The 20,349-nt window shown below is 48.2% G+C and overlaps 1 protein-coding gene across 2 annotated transcripts in view; it reads right to left on the reverse strand.

Moving 5' to 3' along the window:
• Positions 1 to 20,349, reverse strand: part of Arhgap10 (Rho GTPase activating protein 10) — a 261,328-nt gene that overhangs the window by 141,040 nt on the left and 99,939 nt on the right. For both annotated transcript variants that reach the window (XR_007833198.1, XM_051169161.1), the window contains exons 5-7: positions 12,431 to 12,532; positions 5,693 to 5,803; positions 3,959 to 4,063 (exon numbers count right to left, since the gene is read on the reverse strand). Coding sequence is in view for 1 of the 2 variants with exons in the window: in XM_051169161.1 (XP_051025118.1) it covers positions 3,959 to 4,063; positions 5,693 to 5,803; positions 12,431 to 12,532 (318 nt within the window). In the remaining variant the exon portion in view is untranslated. The remainder of the gene's footprint in view (positions 1 to 3,958; positions 4,064 to 5,692; positions 5,804 to 12,430; positions 12,533 to 20,349) is intronic.

The raw sequence follows: 20,349 nt of genomic DNA on the forward strand, positions 1-20,349 counted from the left end.
CAGGATTGCCCCCCCCCAAATCTGTACCAGATGAAGCAGGTGTGACCCGTTTTCTAGCCCAACATGAGATCTGAAACTAAGCAGAGCAGCCCAGGACCCAGCGCTGTTCTCCCTTCATGGGCGAAGCCCTTGAGACAAGACTCTCCCTCCTGCACCCTGCGTCTCACAAGCCATGCTGGCCAGCCGCAAGTCCACAGTGGAACAAGTCATTTAGCACAATGACTAGAACAGAGAAGCTACAGTCATTTTTATTATTATTTTATACTTAAGCTTCTCAAAACTCACAATTACCTCCTAGCAAAGGGAAGAAACCTGCTCACTCTCTCGGCTTACCTCTTTGCTGTGCCTACTATTGTCTCCAGACTTGGAAATCCCCACCGCCTCTCCTGCCAGGACTTGTAGACCAGCCTTCCTCACCCCGGGCTTCTAGGGATGGCATCACAAAAGTGCAAAGTTGGCTTTTTAAAATACCCTTTAATTCCCATACAATATCCTCTCTTTTGGAAAAAAAAAAAATCTACCTTCTAAAAGCCATCTTGCTACTTTCTTGCCTTCTATTTATTACTGCAGATTACAGAAAATGGGTAAAGAGTGAATCCCTCAGGGAAGCCAGCCATTTTTATAATATAAAAGACATAACTAGATGGGGCTTGAAATAGCATGCTTTCGTTTTCAAATAAAATTACCTCTCTTTCTGATTATAAAAGTCATTTTTAAATTTAATTATTTTACTGTAATAAAATCCTAAACAGTTGACCAGATTAACTATAATATAATGTAAAGATGTCGACCCTTAAATTTCAGTTTTATCATCTCAGTGCACTTGATATATCCTATTAGAAATAAAACCTAACTAGGGTTTTTTCTCAGAAATATGTAGCTTTATATAGTCAGTACTTTGCCCTTATTACATAAAATCAGCAGAGAATAAGATGAACAGGCAAATAATAATAATAATAATAGTAGTAGTAGTAAGTGAATGACAGTCCTTCTGAGGTGGAGCGATGGGAAGGGATGAGTGGTGTGTGGCTGACAGGTGCTGCACCTCAGTGGGGAAAGTGGCTGAAAGCGAGGACAGAGGCCTGGTCACCCTGCACTCTATAGCAGCAGCTAGGCAGAGGCTGAGGCGGGGTACTAACCGAACCCAGGTTAGGTCAGCCAAGGAAAGAGCAGGAACACTTGGCTAGCATGTGCCCTCGCTTCCAGCCTGGGGGAGGGAGGGGAGGTTGCACTGTACACGCATGCACACAGAGACCGGGGGGGGGGGGGGGGGGGGGGGGGGGGGGGGGGGGGGGGGGGGGGGGGGGGGGGGGGGGGGGGGGGGGGGGGGGGGGGGGGGGGGGGGGGGGGTGGGTGTGGGGGGGGTGGAACAGTGAGAAAGAGGGGGTGGGGGGGGTGGGGGGAGGAGGCTACTGGAATGCAGACCATGCTGAAGAGCGAGGGCTCAGGGCAATTCCTTGATGAATGAACATCCATGGGTTCCAAAATACATAGGAAATAAAAACATCCCTTTCCGGAAGGTGACTTGCCCATTTCTCCACAATAAGGAGCGAGTGCTGCTGTCAAATGTGTATGCTCTCAGCTCAGCAACTATTAACAAGGTCATTCTAGGCAAACCTTACCTCCTATCTGCGGGCTTTGCTCACCGTTACCTCACAGCTCCACATGACTCAGTCACACCTGCACGTGGGAGCTCTCTGGCCTTACTGGTGTACAGAAGCTCACTGGATTTCCTCTGCCTCACAGGCACATTATAAAAGTATTTCTGTCCGTAAGCGAGGGATGTGAGGAGAAGTTCCTCAGCGCCCCCAGGAGACTCTGTCGCTCCTGTGCCTGGGCTAAATCTAAATGGCTTCACGGGCAAGCGGCCCACCCGTGCCCCAGGGTCTCGTGGTAGACTTCATGTCCTCTCATGTGATGGGGGAGGGGCCTGAGACAGGAGCTCATGGCGCCCAGGCTGGTCTCAAAGACACTGCATAGCTTTGAACTCCGGATCCTCCTGCCTCAACTTCTCAATGCTGGGATGAAAAGCAAGCTCCACCACACTGAGTTAAGTCTCCGTTGCTTTTAATGTGGGATCCTAAGCTTCCATTTTACATCAGTTCCACAACACACACACACACCGGACCTGACTGGGGTTCTCACCTGGTCAGCCCTGAAGTTGTCAGATAAAGTCTGGACCAGGGGTTCTCAGCCTGTCAGTCAGACCCAGTTAGAGGTCAAACACCCTTTCACTGGGGTCACCTAAGACCACCACGAAACCCAGCTATTTACATTATGATTCATAATTGCAGCAAAATTACAGTTATAAAGTAGCAACGAAAGTAATTTTATGGCGGTGGGCGGGGAGAGGTCACCACAACATGAGAAACTGGGTCACAGCACTAGGAAGGTTGAGAACCACTGGTCTAGAGAAAAAAAAAAGGTTAATTCCACTACTGTATACCCAGTTGGGAGGGGGTTAAGTTCATAATCTAATCTTCTCAACTGGTGCTCTTTTTACAAGCTGTTCTACAGCCTACAAGGTACTCTTTTAAAAAAAAAAAAAAAAAAAAAACATAAATCATTTCATTAGAAATTCTAGTGTGCTGAAGAAATGGCTCAGCCAGGGAAGTGAGTGTGAATTTCCTAGCACCCACATATAGGTACACCCCATGTCTGTAACACAGGAGGGGGCAGGGACCATGGTACATGGGAGGGATGTGAGATTGAGCAGAGCTCTGGAGCTCTCTGACCAAGCAGCCTCGACAATCAGAGAACTCCAGGGTCAAGGAGAGACCCTACCTCAAAAGGTAAGGTAAAGAGCAACCCGGAAGAGACAAGGTGCCAACCTCTGGCTGGCACACATACCCACATGTACAGGAACAGTAATTCTAATATCACAGGAAGAATCCTGAGGCGACTAGAACATACCAGCACACACAATTTTGCAGGTCTGTTTTAAGTTCTACCTACCTAACTTCTAAGCCACGCCACAAAGACCCACATACACTTGTGTGTTTCCGTCTGTGCTGTATGTCCCGGAGCCCTCACACTCGGGTTCTGGCATGCTCTAACTAGCTGCTCTCTGACGACACGCCATGTGAGCAAAGTCTTAACTAGAAAAAACATCTGTCACCTAAATAAGATTCTTTCTTTTCTTTAATTTTTGTGAGTGTGCATATGAATGAAGCATGCAGGGATGTGTACAAGTGTGTGTGCGTGTGTGTGCGCGCGCGTGTGTGTGTGTGTGTGTGTGTGTGTGCGCGCGTGTGTGTGTGTCTGTCTGCTCATACAAATGCAGAGGTGTGCGCACCATAGAGTGCACATGGAGGTGACCTTAGGTGTTGGTCCCCACCTTACTTGAGATGTGGTCTCTGGTTGGTTGTGCTGTATTCACAGGCTAGCCCGTCCACAGCCCCTGAGGACCCTCTCCTCCCTACCACTTTCTGGAGGAACACTGGGATTACAGACACAGGCTACCAAACCCAGCTTTACATGGGGTCTGGGATTCAAACTCAGGTCCTCAGTGTTACATAGCAAGTACTTTTTTACCCACTGAGCCATCTTCTCAGCCTAAAAAAAAAAAAAATCTTAGTAAGAATCTCTAAATCTCATTTTCCAAGATCAGGTGGAAGCACCCATTCCACAAAGAAAAGCAATGAAAGCAAATGGCAGCTGTGAACAGCAACACATCAGTGACCACGACTGACATCCTCAACACTGAGGAGGAATGCTAGGACAGCAGAGTTAACATAGCCAAGTGTGCCCCACAGAGCCAAGGAAGAGCCAGCCTCAGAGGGCAGAATTTCTTGAGCCTCCATAAGCGAAAGAGCAGATTGTTGTACCACAAGCTGACCACTAGGTGGCAACACAGCCCCACTTTCTCAGTATCAGCCTGGAAGGCTTTTCAAACTAGAAGGGATAACAGGAACAACCCAAATTTCTTTTAAATACCAGAAAGTTTTTGTTTCCTTACATTCTGAATGTTGATCTGAAGTTCCATTTTGTAGTGATTGAAGTCTTTGGAGAGCTCATGACCCTGATGATAGAAAGTGAACATCCCCTGGAAAAAGGACAGCATCTAAGACAAAGGAGAAAGGGGGGTCAGTACATCCCAAATCAACCAAGCAAACAAAAACCTACATGAAGGAGAACCATACGCAACACCTGGCCACCTCCCAGAGGTGCCTATTACCTAGTCACCAGGCTGTACTGAAAATGAGGGATACTACCGGTCACAAATATCAGCATCATTAAACAGTTCTTAATACCACCATGTTCTCCAAGCAAATCCAGCCCTAAGTCACCCACGTGCACCTCTTTAGTCAGGAGGATCCTGCTGCTCTGTAGGCAAAGTCAGCATGCAGACAAGGCAAACCAATGAGAGTGCGGGTGTCTAGCAGCGCCCAGGCATTGTTGCCAAGGCTATCAGGTGATGGGAAAGGGTTAATAATTAAGACTCTAGTTTTCACCGGACTCCCACCTGCCCCTTCTTAGAAGGCACCTGCCCCTTCTTAGAAGGCGGCTGCTGCTATCCACAGGTCAGTGTATCTCTAAAGGGAGTAAAAGTGAACAGAGAAAACAATTTTAAACTCCTGAATTTATTTTCTCCAGAATGCTGCAAAGTATACGCAATAAAAGGCCATGAGTTAAACTGGCAGTGTGGGCCAAAACCCATCAGTTGCCTGTTTTGTGACACTGGGCAAATCACCGACTTTTCCCTTCTCTTTGCTTGCTAAGTGACACTGGAGTGTCTCACTGAGTTACTATGCAGAGTGAGAGTGGACAGGGCAGCACTTGGGACAGTGGCTTCGGCCGTGACTGAGCACGCAAAGGCCAGTTAACACACACCACTAGCAGTTCAACAGGACAGGAACGCTTCAAAGGGTAATTTCCTCTGATTATTTGGTTCAGGTTGATTTTACGACTCCCAACTGCCTTTTTTTTTTTTTTTTTTTTAGTATTAATTATTCCTTTGTTTCTCACGATGCACATAATAATACAGTGCTTGAAATATAGCTCTGCAGTCTATATTAAAACCATCAGGCCACTGGCTTCCAATCTTCCACGGTTGTTTTTGTGTTGTATGAAACGCCGCCTACACTTGATGTTTAGAAGATGTTTACATCCACCTCCTATATATGCAAATTAACACGTAAGTTACTGAGCTCACTAGAAGACATCTACATAATCACAAAACTAGTGTTTCTAGGGCAGGAGGGATGTGAACCCACTCTGCTCTTCTAGAAGGATCGAGTTGAAAATTCCCATAGCCGAGCTGAGTGGCGAGCCACGCGTCAGCCCCTGCTCCAGGAGACCCAGCACCTCTGGCGTCCACTGACACCTGCACTCACACACACATATCCACACAAACACACAAAAATAAAATAAATTTTAAAACTGGTGTTTCTGATATAAATGTAAAAGCATGACTAGAAGTAACAAGTATATGAAGCGAAAACACGCTTCAACAAGTGGAACGGAAAACTGTGACCTCATTAGTGACGTCGCTCACGCTGGCCGCAGTCTGTGCAGAAGGCAGTGCTCAGGGCCACACATTGGGACCGTGCGGACAAGGCCTTCGCTCGGTCTGACGCTTTCCTAAGCCTTCACTAGCCGTGTCCTCCCTGTTATAGCATGTGAGGCCTCGCTTGGCCTTTCCACAGCTCTGCGCCCGAGCGTCCACAGCACAGCCTGCTCTGCTACTCACAGGCTCCACAAACTCGAACTTCTTTCTTTCCTGGATTTCCTGGAGCTTGCACACGTATTCCAGAGAGAGCTCGTAGAAGTGCTGCCGGGTCTGCTCCACTTGGAGGTCTGCCTGTGTTAAAAGAACTACTGTTAGTTGACCCCAAGACAGGGAACTCTCAACCCCAACACCAGAGGCCAACGGCCATGGTAGCGGCCATGGTGCGCTGTTTTTATAAGCTTGTGTTAGAAGACATGACGGTTCACTCGTGTCTCAGCCATTGCCACTCTCCTGCCACAACAGGGCTGAGCCACTGCCACGGGGGCATTGCCACCCTCCTGCCACATCAGGGCTAAGCCACTGCCACGGGGACATTGCCACATCAGGGCTGAGCCACTGCCACAGGGCATTGCCACTCTCCTGCCACATCAGGGCTGAGCCACTGCCATGGGGTGGGGGGGCACTGCCACCCTCCTGCCACATCAGGGCTGAGCCACTGCCACGGGGGCACTGCCACCCTCCTGCCACATCAGGGCTGAGCCACTGCCACGGGGACATTGCCACTCTCCTGCCACATCAGGGCTGAGCCACTGCCACGGGGCAGACACAAAGGTCTAAAATGGTTGTTCCCAAACTCTAGAGAAAAGCTTGATGACCCCCAAAGACTGGAGATTAAGGACTTCACTTCTTCACAGGACAGAGTCAGAAGTCCCATCAACAACAGCTGCCGGAGCAAGGCCTCTAAGCATGAGAAGACTGGTGGAGGCTCCAGTCACCTAGGAAAGGGGCAACACTTAAGTGACAGCCAGGGCTTCAGGGCCATGTGGAGGTGGGCACATTACTAAGCTGACAGGATGCCAGAGCCCCAAAGCCCAGGGGCACAGCCTGCTGGAGCCTAGTCAAGCAGACCACGCTCATCTTGCCTCCCTGGGGAGGACGACCATCGCGGAGCACTCTGCCAGAGAGGACTGCGGGACCCTCGTCCCAAAAGACATCCTTAGAAGTTTCAAGCAATACAACATTTTTGTTTGTTTTTTCAAGACAGAGCCTCTCTGTGTTAGCCTTGGCTGTCCTAGACTCGCTTTGTAGACCAGGCTGGCCTCGAACTCATAGCAATCCACCTGCCTCTGCCTCCCGAGTGGTGCTGGGATTAAAAGTGTGTGCCACCACACCTGGCACAATGCGACTTTTTAACTCTGCTAACTTTGGAAGCATTCATCTAGGCCTTTCTCTAAATAGATGCAGAGGTGGCCAAGCACACACAGTGCAGCTCAGGCAGGAGAGCAGCTCAGTGGGACGCCACCTCACGCCCATCAAGGCGGCTGCTGGGAGGAGGGGGAAGGGAGCACCAAACCGGAGGCAGTAAAGATGGTGTGCTCATGACAGAAAACAGCATGGCGGGTCCAAAAACCAACAGGACGACGCTATCATCCCCCAAGCACACTCTGGGGCAGATAGGCAAAATAACCGAGAACAAGGATTGAGAAGACACCGGTGCAGTCCTGAGGGCAGCAGTGTTCACAACAGCAGTATCGTACACAGCAGACATAAAAACACAACTCCAATACATTAAGGAGCTAAGACAGACAAGCCGCTGACAGAATACACAGGGCTGGGAGCCCAGGGGGAGCCACAGTGGCATGGGGAGAGGGTCTCTGCTTGGGTAGGCTCAACAAAGTTCTGGCAATGGGTGTGAACAGCGGCACAGCCAAGTGAAACAATAAGCCGATGGCCTTGTAGTATTCAAATGGATGAAATAAACTGCATGGTAAATATTTTTACAATAAAAGTTTCTTTAAAAGTTTCTAAAAAAAAAAGAAAGAAAGAAAGAAAGAAAGAAAGAAAGAAAGAAAGAAAGAAAGAAAGAAAAGGTCTAGTATTTGCCGAGTGTTTAATTAAAATGCTTTGAGTAAAGTTTAAATGTAAAGTTACCAAAGTGAAATTTTTTTTTCCCCTACCTAAAAACTGTGATGTTTTGTGTCCCCAGTGAGCAGTCTGATTATTTACCATCCGACAGTATATATAATGCCAAGCTGAAAGCCTGGAATCATGTGCAGCGGTTCAGATGCTGGAGCCAAGCGCAGAGCACAGTGCTTCCTCTGTGCTACCTTCCAGGGGATTGCTGGATGCAGAGCCAGCTGACTCAGTTGTCCCTGCCACGGCACTCCCCTCACACTGCCACCCTTCTGGCATCGCCACCCTTTATATTCTAAACACCCAGGACCCCTGGACCATGCACTCATGATCCCATCAGGAGACTCCCCGGGACACAGCTGGCTTCTAACTTACAGCAATACCACCACAGGCCACCCATATACTTACGAGTACAGAATGGCCAAGTGTGGTGGCCCATGCCTGTCTGTAATCCCAGCACTCAGGAGCCAGAGGCAGGCTGTGAGTTCGAGGCCAGCCTACAAAGTGAGGTCAGAATAGCCAAGCTACACAGAAAAACCTTGTCTCCAAAAAAAAAAAAAAAAAAAAGGATTCAGGATGATTCCAAGTCTAAAATGCGCTCACTTTTTCCTACACATTACAACTTGGATATAGCTTACATATGCCCAGCAAATTTTAATGTACTGCAAAGCCTGGCCTCTAAGGTGTCACTCTCAGAGTGATGGAATCGTCAAGAAATAAGGCCTACTACCGGGTTATGGGGTCACGGAGGCACAATTTTTGAAAGGGATTAATAAGTATCTCCTGAGATTAGATGAATTCCCAAGCAAATAGGTTGTTTTAAGGAGCCTGACACCTCCTCTGAGTCTCTCCTACACACACTGTCCCAAGAAGCACAGTGAGGCCCTCATGAAAGCCGGGCAGATGGAGCCGGGCACCTCCTTTGAGTCTCTCGTGCACACGCTCTCCCATGAAGCGCATGCCCATAGTGAGGCCCTCATGAAAGCCAGGCAGATGCCCCTGTCATAGTCTCAGATCTCCAGAGCTATGAGCTAAAGAAATCTGTGTTGTTTATAAACCACCCATCCATGTGAGTTTTTTAAGATCAACACAAAGCGGAGTAACACATACACAAAGCACCAGCTGTCGGCTTTAAATAAACAACTGTGTAGTGTAACTGCAGCTCTTCACAGGCCGAAGACAGAAGATCAGTCTCACACAGGTTATCAAAAGTGTTACTCCTTTGACCCCTGGGGGGAAACAAACAGTAAAACTCAAGAGCACTGGCATCTCCTCCCTCCCTAATAACTGTTACAGGAAAGCAACTGCCTAGAATTTAGGGACGGGGGTGGAGATGAAGGTCCTTGTGCCCGGTACCCACAGGGTGAGTACTCAGCACAGAACACACGGCAGCGTTCTAGTCCCCTCTTTGAAACAAGAAGAGAGAATGGCTTACAGGCCTTTCTGGGCCTCTCCCCAGTGTCATTCTCAGCAGCCTCTGCTAACCTCTCGAGCCAAAGTCAGATCACTGAAGATCCGCCATGTGCGGCTCTCAAAAGCCGACACCCAAAACCAGCCTTCTCCTCCCTAAGAGCTACCTCCCTCTTAAGGTGGCCACGCTCACAGGAAGGCTGTGCCATGCGGGGCTCGGCACATTTGTGAGGAGGAAAGACGCTGAAACTGACTGAAGCCGGAGCCGCTCTCTTCAGGCCCTCTCCATTCATGACTTGCAGCTTAATTCTCTCGGAGATTGGGGACACCGTCAAAGCCACAACTCACTGGGCACACATCCTGTCAGCAGTTAGCAGGAACTACTCGCTCTAACGGGCACTAGTCTAGACAGAATGGATAGGGGACTAAATTAAAGCAAGACTGTAGCCTTCAAAGGGCTTATGTCCACAGAAAGATGCCCTGTAAGATACACAGTCAAAGTAAGAACACAGTAAGCCAGAGGAGGGGGTCATCTTAACAAACAGCCACAAGGAGTTTTATTAACATGTGGCCCGAGTAAAAAGGGTGCCTGGGACAGAATCTGAAGAAGAGAGACCTATGGAACATACTAGACAGGGGACAGGGTGTGCCTCAGTGGTACAGTGTGCGCCTACTATGCATGTGGCCCTGAGGCACTAAATAAATAAAACAAATAGAGGGGGAAAAACAGGAAGAGCCCAGCAGGAAATGTCCTGCCCTGCATCAGGTGGGTAGTGCACAGCATGAAGGGCCCTGGGCTCCCACGGCTTCTGGAGGCAGCGTCAGCCGCAGGGCCTTCAGAAGAAGGGCGCATGCGAAGGGGCCACACGCTGTAGAGGTGACATGCGGGAGCTGTGGCTGCCTCCTACATTATACATACGGAGCATTCAGAACAAGACACTAATTAGAGTGAAGCAAAGGTGGAAATTAACTTGAGGCATAAAAGTCTCTCTGAAATAATTGAAAGTGGAAGTGGAGGTGGAGGTAACGGAGAAGAGAGGCAAGAAGAGCAGGAAGCCATGAACCCAGCAGCTGGCCTTGCAAAACAGACCGTGGTAGGGTTACACTAGCGCCGCGAGGCTTCCTACACAGAATGCAGCCAGGAGCAGGCAGGGCCCAGCATCCCAGTGAGGATTAAGACATGTAAACGCTACTTTCTCTTTATAAATTTTTAAATGCCACCCAGAAGTCAAAGTATAATAAACACAACAGAGAGTGTCACTTGTAGACGTGAGCTCACGACCGATGCACACGCAGTCTGTAAGTAAAGCAGAGGAGCGGACTTGTCTACTGAAATCATTTGGACGATATGTCAGCAAGTACGCACATGGTAGGACATTATGCGCAGATTCGTGTGTGCTCAAAAACAGACAAACGGGGGGGGGGGGGGGGGGGGGGGGGCACTTGGGAAGCCATGATCCTACACGGTACATCACATTACTGCTAATGAAACCTATGACCTTGGGCAGAGATGACTGAGGGCCTAAGGGAGGGCGCTGAGCCCCTCAGTAGATGGGGAAAATGGAGAGTATACGTGACCATACGATCATACTGCATATTTATGTGTGTGTGAGATATGTATGTGTATGTATGTGATGCATGAGTGTGTGTGTCATGTGTATGTATGTGGTATGTGAGTGTTTGTGGTATGTGATGTGTAAGAGCGTGTGTGTGTGTGTGTGTGTGTGTGTGAGAGAGAGAGAGAGGGGTGTGTGTGTGTGTTTGAGAGAGAGAGAGAGGTGTGTGTGTGTGTGTGTGAGAGAGAGGTGTGTGTGTGTGTGTGTGTGAGTGTGAGAGAGAGAGAGAGGTGTGTGGGGGGGGGATAAGAATACGAACGTGTGTGGTCTGACGTTATGTGTGCGTTCTCAAAGATAAGGAACTATTTTTTCAGCCAGGCATGGTGACACACACCTGTAATCCCAGCGCTCTCGGAGGCAGAGGCAGGAGGATCTCTGTGAGTTTAAGGCTAGCCTGGTCTACAAAGTGAGTCCAGGACAGCCAAGGCTACACAGAGAAAGCCTGTCTCGAAAAACCAAAAACAAGACAAAAACAACAACAACAAAATTTTTTTCTGAAAAGAAATGAGTGCATGCTGCTCTTGCATAAGCTCTGTTCTCAGCACTCCTGCCAGGCAGTTCACAACAACTGTGACGCCATCGCTGGAGGACCTGACACTCCCCTCTGGCCTCTATGGGCACCTTGACTCATGTGCACATATGCCCACGCAGGTACACACACACACACCACACACACACAAATAGCAGCACTTGTATGCACATATGCCCACACGGTCACCCACCCACACAGACACACACAGCAGCATTCATGTGCACATATGCCCACACAAGCACATGCACACACTGACACGCGCGCACGCACACACACACACCAGCATTCATGTGCACATATGCCCACACAGGCGTGCACACACACACACACACACACACACACACACACACACCAGCAGCCATCGTGTGCACATATGCCCACACAGGCATACACATTCATTATTTTTAAAAATTAGAAGAAATCTTTTAAAATCCTATGTTCTATACTGAAACATACTGAAGTTTCTATTCAAGTCTGTGAGAGGGAGGAGAAAAAGTGCAGAAATTTAAAATGAAATGGAGAATATGAGAGATAAGATACAAATTCCTTTCTGCTTACATTCTGCCTTAAAAAAAACTGAGGCTGTTAACATGAGTAGAACTGATAACGCTCTTTCCTAGCTCTGAGTGTTCAATTCAGTTAATGTGCTCTTACATACATTAAGCAGTGTGTTAACTCAATCAAGAAAAGCCGAAAGCCTATCTGTGTATATTACATATAGTAACTATGTGGGTTTCGTTTGTTTTTTAAGTTTTCCGTGTCAGGGTAGCCCTGGCTGTCCTGGAACTCACTGTGTAGACCAGGATGGTCTAGAACTCAGAGAGACCCAAGTGCTGGGGTTAAGGCGTGCTGCACCACCAGCCCCCGCGCCAGCCCCTGCGCCAGCCCCTCTGCCGGCCCCTATACCAGCCTCCACGACAGCCCCTCTGCCAGCCCCTCTGCCAGCCCCTCTGCCAGCCCCTCTACCAGCCCCTCTGCCAGCCCCTCTGCCAGCCCCTCTACCAGCCCCTCTGCCAGCCCCCCGCGCCAGCAGCTACACTCATTCTTTACAACACTGACTCACACTGTTGCTCCTAAAATGCAGTTACGAATTCACGCTTAATCAGCGCTGCACGGCATTTGCCGATGCCTCGCTCCACAGGACACTGCTCTCCTCACTGCAGCGTCTGCTCTTTTCCCCGTGTCTATACAATCTCAGGTGAAAAGCGTTCACGAGTAAAGTGCATTTTTAAGAAGAAAGGGGGCGTCCTGTGTAATTTACAGTTTGGCAACACACCAACAGGGTACCTCTTGCAAATGGGAGTCCTTCTTCCTGGCAGAGAGGGTCAAGTGCTTATCGATGACGCTGTAATTCTTCTCCGTCTCTTTGTCAAACTTCTTTTTCTCTTCCTACAAATTAAAAACCAGACAAGGGATTATACATAACACACATAAACCACATGCACACTTAACCTACCAGAGGCTAAAAGTATGAAAATGTCTAAAAATCAAACAAGGAAGCAGTAAATGGGCTGGGACTGCTGAGGCCGCGTCTTCCACCCGGAGCCACCACTACAGACCAGCGTTAGTCCTGGACCATGAAGACACTTTCCTTACTGTCCCCTCAGAGTTTCCCCAACTCTTTGCTACACTCAACTCTTCACAGTCATCCAAGTTAAGAAACAATGTTAAGTCGCTCTTCCGTCGCAAAAAAAAAAAAGGAAGAGGCTCAACTTAAAAAACATTACACACAAGCCAGGTGTGGTGGCGCACGCCTTTCATCCCAGCACTCGGGAGGCAGAGGCAGGCGGATCTCTGTGAGTTCGAGGCCAGCCTGGTCTACAAAGTGAGTCTGGGACAGCCAAGGCTACACAGAGGAACTCTGACTCAGAAAAAAAAAATTTACACATTACAATCCCAGCACTTGGGAGGCAGAGGCAAGGAGATCTCTGAGCTCAAGGCCAACCTGGTCTACGGAGTGAACTTCAAGACAGCCAGGGCTACACAGAGAGACCCTGTCTCGGGGAAAGAGACGGATAAACAGCTTTTCTCGGGGCTTTGCTAAGAGGTGAACTTCATTTTAAACTAAGTTTTGCCGTATCATTAATCATAATAACCCTAGAGCATCTTGGGGGGAGGGAGAAAGTCACCAACAGCCCAGTTTGAACCTAGCGATGTTCTACCTGGAGCTGGTGCTGAGTTCCCCAACCTTACCAGGGATTCACACCCTTAGCATAAGCAAGAATCAATTGGTCAGCAGGCCCCCTGATTGGTCAGCAGGCCCCCACACGAGACGACACGAGGGAGACCCGCCTGGCTTTTCGTAGAGCTGGGATTTGCTTTGCTTTTGCAGCGACAACACTTTGAGAGGACAAGCGTCCCAGCTCGTGCTAAGTGTGGGAGGACAGAGAAGCCGCCACTCAGCTCAGTGCATGGCTAACAAACAGCATGTAGCCTCCCGACAAGCTGTGGCCTCGGACGTTAACACATGACCATCGGTGTCTAGTTCCGCCTGGCTACTCACTTCGTCCCAGGCACATCCCCCTCCTTATAATTTCTAGTTTTTCTAAATCAACAACAGTGACCTATATTAACCATTTCCAACAGACGTTTTCTCAAGAAAGATGAGACAAAGAATGTGACTTTTTGCATCCTGGTATTCACATCCCCAATGCACAGGACAAGTTGTAGCTCTGGGTCCTGGAACAGCACAGCTCCTGCCTCATCGTCTAAAGCCACAAATCAATCCCCACAGTGATGAAGAGAAGACTCAAATTACCAACCTGAAACCCTTAACAACAACACTGTGGGGGCCAGAGAGACGGGCCTCTTCCCCAGAGGACCCCAACAGAGGCTGTGACTCCAGTCCTGGGGCATCTGATGCCCTCTTTTGTTGCCTGTGAGCACTACCTGCACACGGTGCAGACACGCATGCAAGCAAAACCCTCAGATGTAGGGGCTGGAGAGATGGCTCAGAGGTTGAGTGCACTGTCTGCTCTTCCAGAGGTCCTGAGTTCAATTCCCAGCAACCACATGGTACCTCACAACCTGTTCTGGTGTGCAGGTGTACACGTAGATAGAGCATTAATATACATAAATAAATAAAAAGTTTAAAAATACCCAGATGTACAAAATAAAATAATAAATAAGCAATCTCCTAAAATGTATGACAAGAAGAATCTACATTTTCTTCAGAGTGGTCTGGGAATGTTTTATGCTGACTCATCTGTAACAGCCCCTGGTCTGTGCGTGTGTGAGGGACAAAGCAAGAGTCACGTAGGTTTCCTTTAGCCTCTGCCTCTTCCCTGGAAACAGAAGCACTTTGTTTTATGACCTAGGTAGTTATAGCGTTTCTGTAAGCATGAGGTAACTCTTTACAGTCACAGTTAGCTCCATCTTGCTTCTCCTTGTGTGTGTCATTGCCCATTGTGATAGAAAAGTACTGCCACACTTCCACCTGCACACCCCCGCCTGCATGCCTCCACCTCTACACCCCTGCCTGCACGCTGCCGCCTGCACACCCCTGACTGCACGCCTCCATCTCCACAACCCTGCCTGCACGCCGCTGCCTGCACACCTCTGTCTGCACACCCCCACCTGCACGCCTCACCTCCACACCGCTGTCTCCACACTGCCACCCACTTAGGAAGCCGGCAGCATGGAATGCGCTATGACTTGGGGATGTGAGGCTACTGTTTGCTGTAGGCCTACAGGACGCCATACCGTCCTCTCAGGAGCAGACTCTCCACTTAGACTGGAAAGAAGCCATGCCTCTGCATTTACTTCAACATGGCCAACGCTGTCTGACACGGGAGCACACACTCACCAGGGACCCAGCAGACAACTCACTCACTTCTCTGATTCCTTCCAAACCATGGACCTAGTCTCAACTGCCAAAACCCGAGGCACACAGAGCAGCGGTGCATAAGTGAATTAACATGTGTGTAGCTCGGCAACCGTGTGTGTCAATTAACATGTATGTGGCTCAGCAACCATGTGTATGTGAACTAGCATGTGTGTAGTTCGGCAACAGTGTGTGTGTGAATTAACATGTCCATATCTCAGCAACCGTGTGTGTGTGAATTAATGTGTGTAGCTGAACAACACAGTGTACGAGAACAAGCACGTGTGTAGCTCAGCAACCATGTGTGTGAGAATTAACCTGTGGATAACTCAGCAACCGTGTGTGTGAGAATTAACCTGTGGATAACTCAGCAACCGTGTGTGTGAGAATTAACACGTGTGTAGACCAGCAACAATGTGTGTGTGAATCAACACGTGGGCAGAGCTGGGGGTGGAAGAAAATGGCAACACAAGGCTTCTTAACTAAGAGGTTTTTTTTTATCCTGGAACCACGCTCACACCCACTGACCACACCAGAACGGCTCCGGCTGGCACGAGCCCCAGCACCACACAGGTACGGCGGTGTTTGCTCCTGGAATCTTAGCACGGACAATCACTCAGCCCTGTGCTTACTGCCAGTGTGGCTGCAGCATACTGGCCCTTTGTGCTCACATCATGTCTTGAGCTAAAGTCATATTAGTCTTAACATAGCGACCAGTGAAGACCGGAGCTGGTTCTTTCCAACCCTGCACATGGGAAGTGGGGAGACTCTAAACTGCAGCAAACCCCCCGAGCTCGAACTCACTGCAAGGAGCAAACGTTTCTCATGACGCAGACATTACAAATTCAGCAGAGTCTGAGCCGGTCAGTAACAGTGAGGTGTGGCAGATGGAAAAGGTTAGCGAGATAGCCCTCCACGGGAGCTATCGTAAGGCATCTGGCCTTATCGCCATGCGAGAGCCAAGCCCCATGCCACACGCCATTGCTTCTAATTTTCATCAGACAACTAAAAGAAATCTCGATCATAATGAGTGAGTTAACCCAGAAGCAGAAAGAATCAAATGGTATATACTCACTTATATCTGCATACTAGCCCAAGGGGCATGTCCCACGAAAGCCTTCACTTACCAGGAAACTGGGACAGAGGGGAGGACATCCTATTGGGACTCTAGATGAGAGAAGCATGGGAGAATAGCAAAGTAGAAGGATCCAGAGGGTCCTAGAAACCTACAAGTAGAACATTATGATAGGTAGATTTGGGCCCAGGGGTCCCGCTCAAACTAAGGCACCAGCCAAGGACAATACAGGCGGTAAAGTTTAAACCCCTACCCAGATCTAGCCAATGGACAGAACATTCTCCACAGTTAAGTGGAGAGTGGGATATGACTTTCACACAAACTCTGGTGCCTCATATTTGACCATGTCCCCTGGAGGGGGAGACCTGGTGGAACTCAGAGGAAGGACAGCAGGTTACCAAGAAGAGACTTGATACCCTATGAGCATATACAGGGGGAGGTAATCCCCCTCAGGAACAGTCATAGGGGAGGGGAATAAAAGGAAAATGGGAGGGAGGGAAGAATGGGAGGATACAAGGGATGGGGTAACCATTGAGATGTAACAAGAATAAATTAATAAAAAAAAATTTTAAAAAAAGAAAAATAAAAGAAATCTCAACATGTTTTTATAAAATTACTAAGCCAAGCAAAGATTCGATACGGCTTATAATCTGTTATAAAATTGCACATGTGAAATAAAGATATGACTTAAAAATGGCAGTGTGGGATAAAATAAGGCCATTATAAACATATAAATGGAAGAGGAAATTCATGAACCTAAGACCCACAACTTAAATCAGCAGAGCTCTTAAATGCCATTAGGAACAGAAGAGACACAAAGCACCCTGCAGAAAGCACTTTTTGAATGCATTATTTACCCAGTGAGATCGGTGTTAACTGGGAGACAGAAACAGAACTCCACCCATGTCAAAATTAGTTCCAGATGGGCCGAGTCACAAGTAAAAAATGAAGCCATAACAGAGAGACTGTCATCAGATCTCACAATAAAGCAAGAACTATCTAAGCAGAGCAAATGGTAGAAGCGCAAAGATCTACTAGATTTTTTTTTTTTAAATGTACAACAACCCAGCTAAAGCTGTAAACAACAAATTAGGAGGAAACTGCAACCAATGTCAGAAAAGAGTCACTCTCAACTCACAGGCATTTTATAATTTTTACTAATACCTTAACATTTCCATGAGGAAAGAAAAAAATCATAAAATATGAACATAGCTGTATATTACACCAGAAATTTTGTTTTGTTTTGGTAGAGGGAAGGTTGTTTCTTTTTTTTTGAGTACACTTTAACATGGCTATGTTTCTGTAGTTATCTACACTTTATAACTTTTTTTGAGAAACAAAACGGTTTACCTTTCCAGATATAAACATTAAATAACACTCAATGTTTGAGTGGTCTGGAGAATTTCAGCACTTTCTTAGAGGGTTCCAATTCTCCTCTCTTTATTTGAGTAAGGAAGTGAGGTAAGTCCACACAGGGGACATGACGCAAAGGCAAGCAGCAATGGCTAACGTTGACTCTTTAAACAGTCCCCTGTCCTCCTCCCTTTTACATGCCAGGTAAACAGAGTCCTGCCATCTCATTCCCACCCTCCAAGCTCCACCAACATCCTGCTGCCCGGTCAGACCCACTTTCTGGAAGCACAGTCTTAACTCCTGTACCCCAATGTGCGACCCGGTCCCATCTACCATCCCTCTTCATGTGCCCTTGACTTCTCTACACAACAAGCCAAGGCAACATCAGAGGACACGTGACTATGTCCACACAGCACCACAAGGGCACCAGCACTGACCAGAGCCACTGTCACCACATGGACCCTCATGTGGGGCCACCTCACCAGGGCCACAGTTTAGCTGACAAATCATAGCCAATCGAGAATCAAGAGTGGACAAAACCCTGAGCAATTCTTTTTTTTTTTTTTTTTTTTTTTGGCAAGCTGACGGGGAGCAAGCCACAAGCAGGATGATAAAATAGCCACAGCCACATACATCAGGCCCCAAACCTGACGGGTGGCGGGTATTTCAAGATCCCTTTAATCCTTATAATCACCCTCAAAGACAGCCCTGGAAACTGAGGAACAGAGGGCTGAGGCAGCTGGGCACTGAGCGATTCTGCTGGGGATGAGGCTGGACCCCTGACAGGTTGAGTGTGTTCCAAAGCTGGATGGAGACCATCCCAGGCATCACACCAACCATCCACCCAGCATCCTTTGCTGCCTTCCAGTTTCTTCCTCTCCCTCATGGCTGCGGAAGGCCCGGCCAACGCACCAACTCACTGGGTGGCCCAGGGCCTCTCACACTGTGCCATCTGATAGGCACAAGTGCGCACTTTATAACTAAAATGAAAGTAGCGGGGCTAAACCAAAGCCACACTCCTGCTTTATCAAGCTCCGGATAGGAATAGCTACTCGGGTAGGTTCGGCTTTACCCACGTTCTCCAACTACTTACAGAATTTTGGAAAGTCAGTTTGTATTAAGTCTGTTTGCTAAGACATATTCTTGGAAAGACATGTTTTGACAATGTGACTGGAAGCCCGCTCCTGGGCTGAAGTAGGAAAGTCATAATATATGAAACGAACATTTGTTTCAAGTCTTGTGTTTCAATGTTTGCGTCTACTGGGTACCAGACTCCGCTCTTTGCCAGGTCAGCTGAAGACTCTGTCAGATGTCCAGGGCATCTGCCTGATACTTACACGATGCCACTACGGATCTAGAACCATGTCTGCACTACCACCGCAGACACCTGGTGTCTGAGGAAGCAATTTTAGACTCTTGGTACTTGCACAGTTTACTCATGTGCTCGACTCTAATGAACATGGCTTTAAGGGTGCTGGGGGCTGCTGCAAAAAAAGTGACAGCATTGCCCAGAAAAGATAAAAGCATGCAAATGAATTAAAAAACCGAACCAGGCCTGGAAGCAAACTCCCAACAGCACCATGACACAGCCCAAAGCAGCCAGTATCTGGCCAAGGCCAATGGGCTTTCACATAGGGTTTGATGCTGGCACACACATGAGGAAACGCAGAAGAGCCTTCAAAACAGAAACAAGCCCAAACCCAACAGACATGACTCAAGGCAGCTACCTCAAAACAGCAGAATGGCCAAGAGCACCTTAGAGGGTTGTTGGTTTGTTTTTGTTTTTTTTTTTAAATCCAATTTACAAAAACCACGTAGCAGCTTAGATTACAGTTAAACCCAGCTAACCGTGTAATTAGGCTTCTAGAAACTAGAGAATGCAGGCACAAATGGAACCAAAAGTGATCCACAGAAAAGCAAAGGGGCTGAAGTCACCCAAGAGGCAAGGGGGAAGAGGCGGAGAGAAAACGCTGACAGCGGCATCTGAAAACTCTCATGGGGTCAAGTTTTACTCATGAAAACTGCTTTGTGCTGCTTTTCAAAAGCTCTTCAAACTCGGGACTCAAGTGTCTTTAAAGTGAACACACCAGCCAAGGGAACGCAAACATGTGCGTGTCACGTCAGGACTGGCTGCCTTGGAAGCAGAGACACACATACACCCTCTCTCACGCGCGCACGCACACTTTCACACTCACTCACACTCAACACACACTCATACTCACACACACAGACACACACACTTTGACACACAGTTATACTCACACACAAATACTCACACACTCACACACATGCGCGCCTAAACTGTAAGCTCCTCTCTGGTCCTTACGGAATTACTATTGAGCAAATAAGCTCTTTTCTAGGCATCTATGCTAAGGCAAGGTGGAAGCTTCTAGAGGGCAAAGAAATGCAATGTAAGAGATGACTGTCTATGTATTACCCTATGAGAGGTGACCACCTCTGTTTATCATGCTTGGAGGCTTCTGCCAGGGTCTCACCTGGTTCCCCTGAGACAGACATCAACAGACAAGACAGCAACTCCCCATACTGCAGTGACCTAGAATGTAGCTAAATCCTTCATGGGCCCTGACGCCGGAAACATAAACAAACAGTGGAGAAATGGGGCCTCGGGACAGTGTACGGTCACTACACAGCTTGGTCACATAGCAGATCATTGCCGCAGGCAGTTCTCCTTCTACGGGGGCCATTTATTTTTGCAGGCTGCTTTGCTGAATAAACGACATGAACACAAGGAAGCCCCACCCGGGGAGGGGGGAGGGGGGTGGGGGTGGGGAGGGCAATGACAGTACATTCTGCTAATGGTCAACAGAAAGAAATGTACAAACACAGTGAATTTGGTAAATGGCCAATTTAAAAAAAATAAGTATGAAACACATGTTGTATTCAGGTAGTGCCTGCCAATGGAATAGACGCAGCATGTGCAAGCTTCAAAAGAAA

The sequence above is a fragment of the Acomys russatus genome, chromosome 26 (genome assembly GCF_903995435.1).
Source record: "Acomys russatus chromosome 26, mAcoRus1.1, whole genome shotgun sequence".
Lineage (NCBI taxonomy): Eukaryota > Metazoa > Chordata > Mammalia > Rodentia > Muridae > Acomys > Acomys russatus.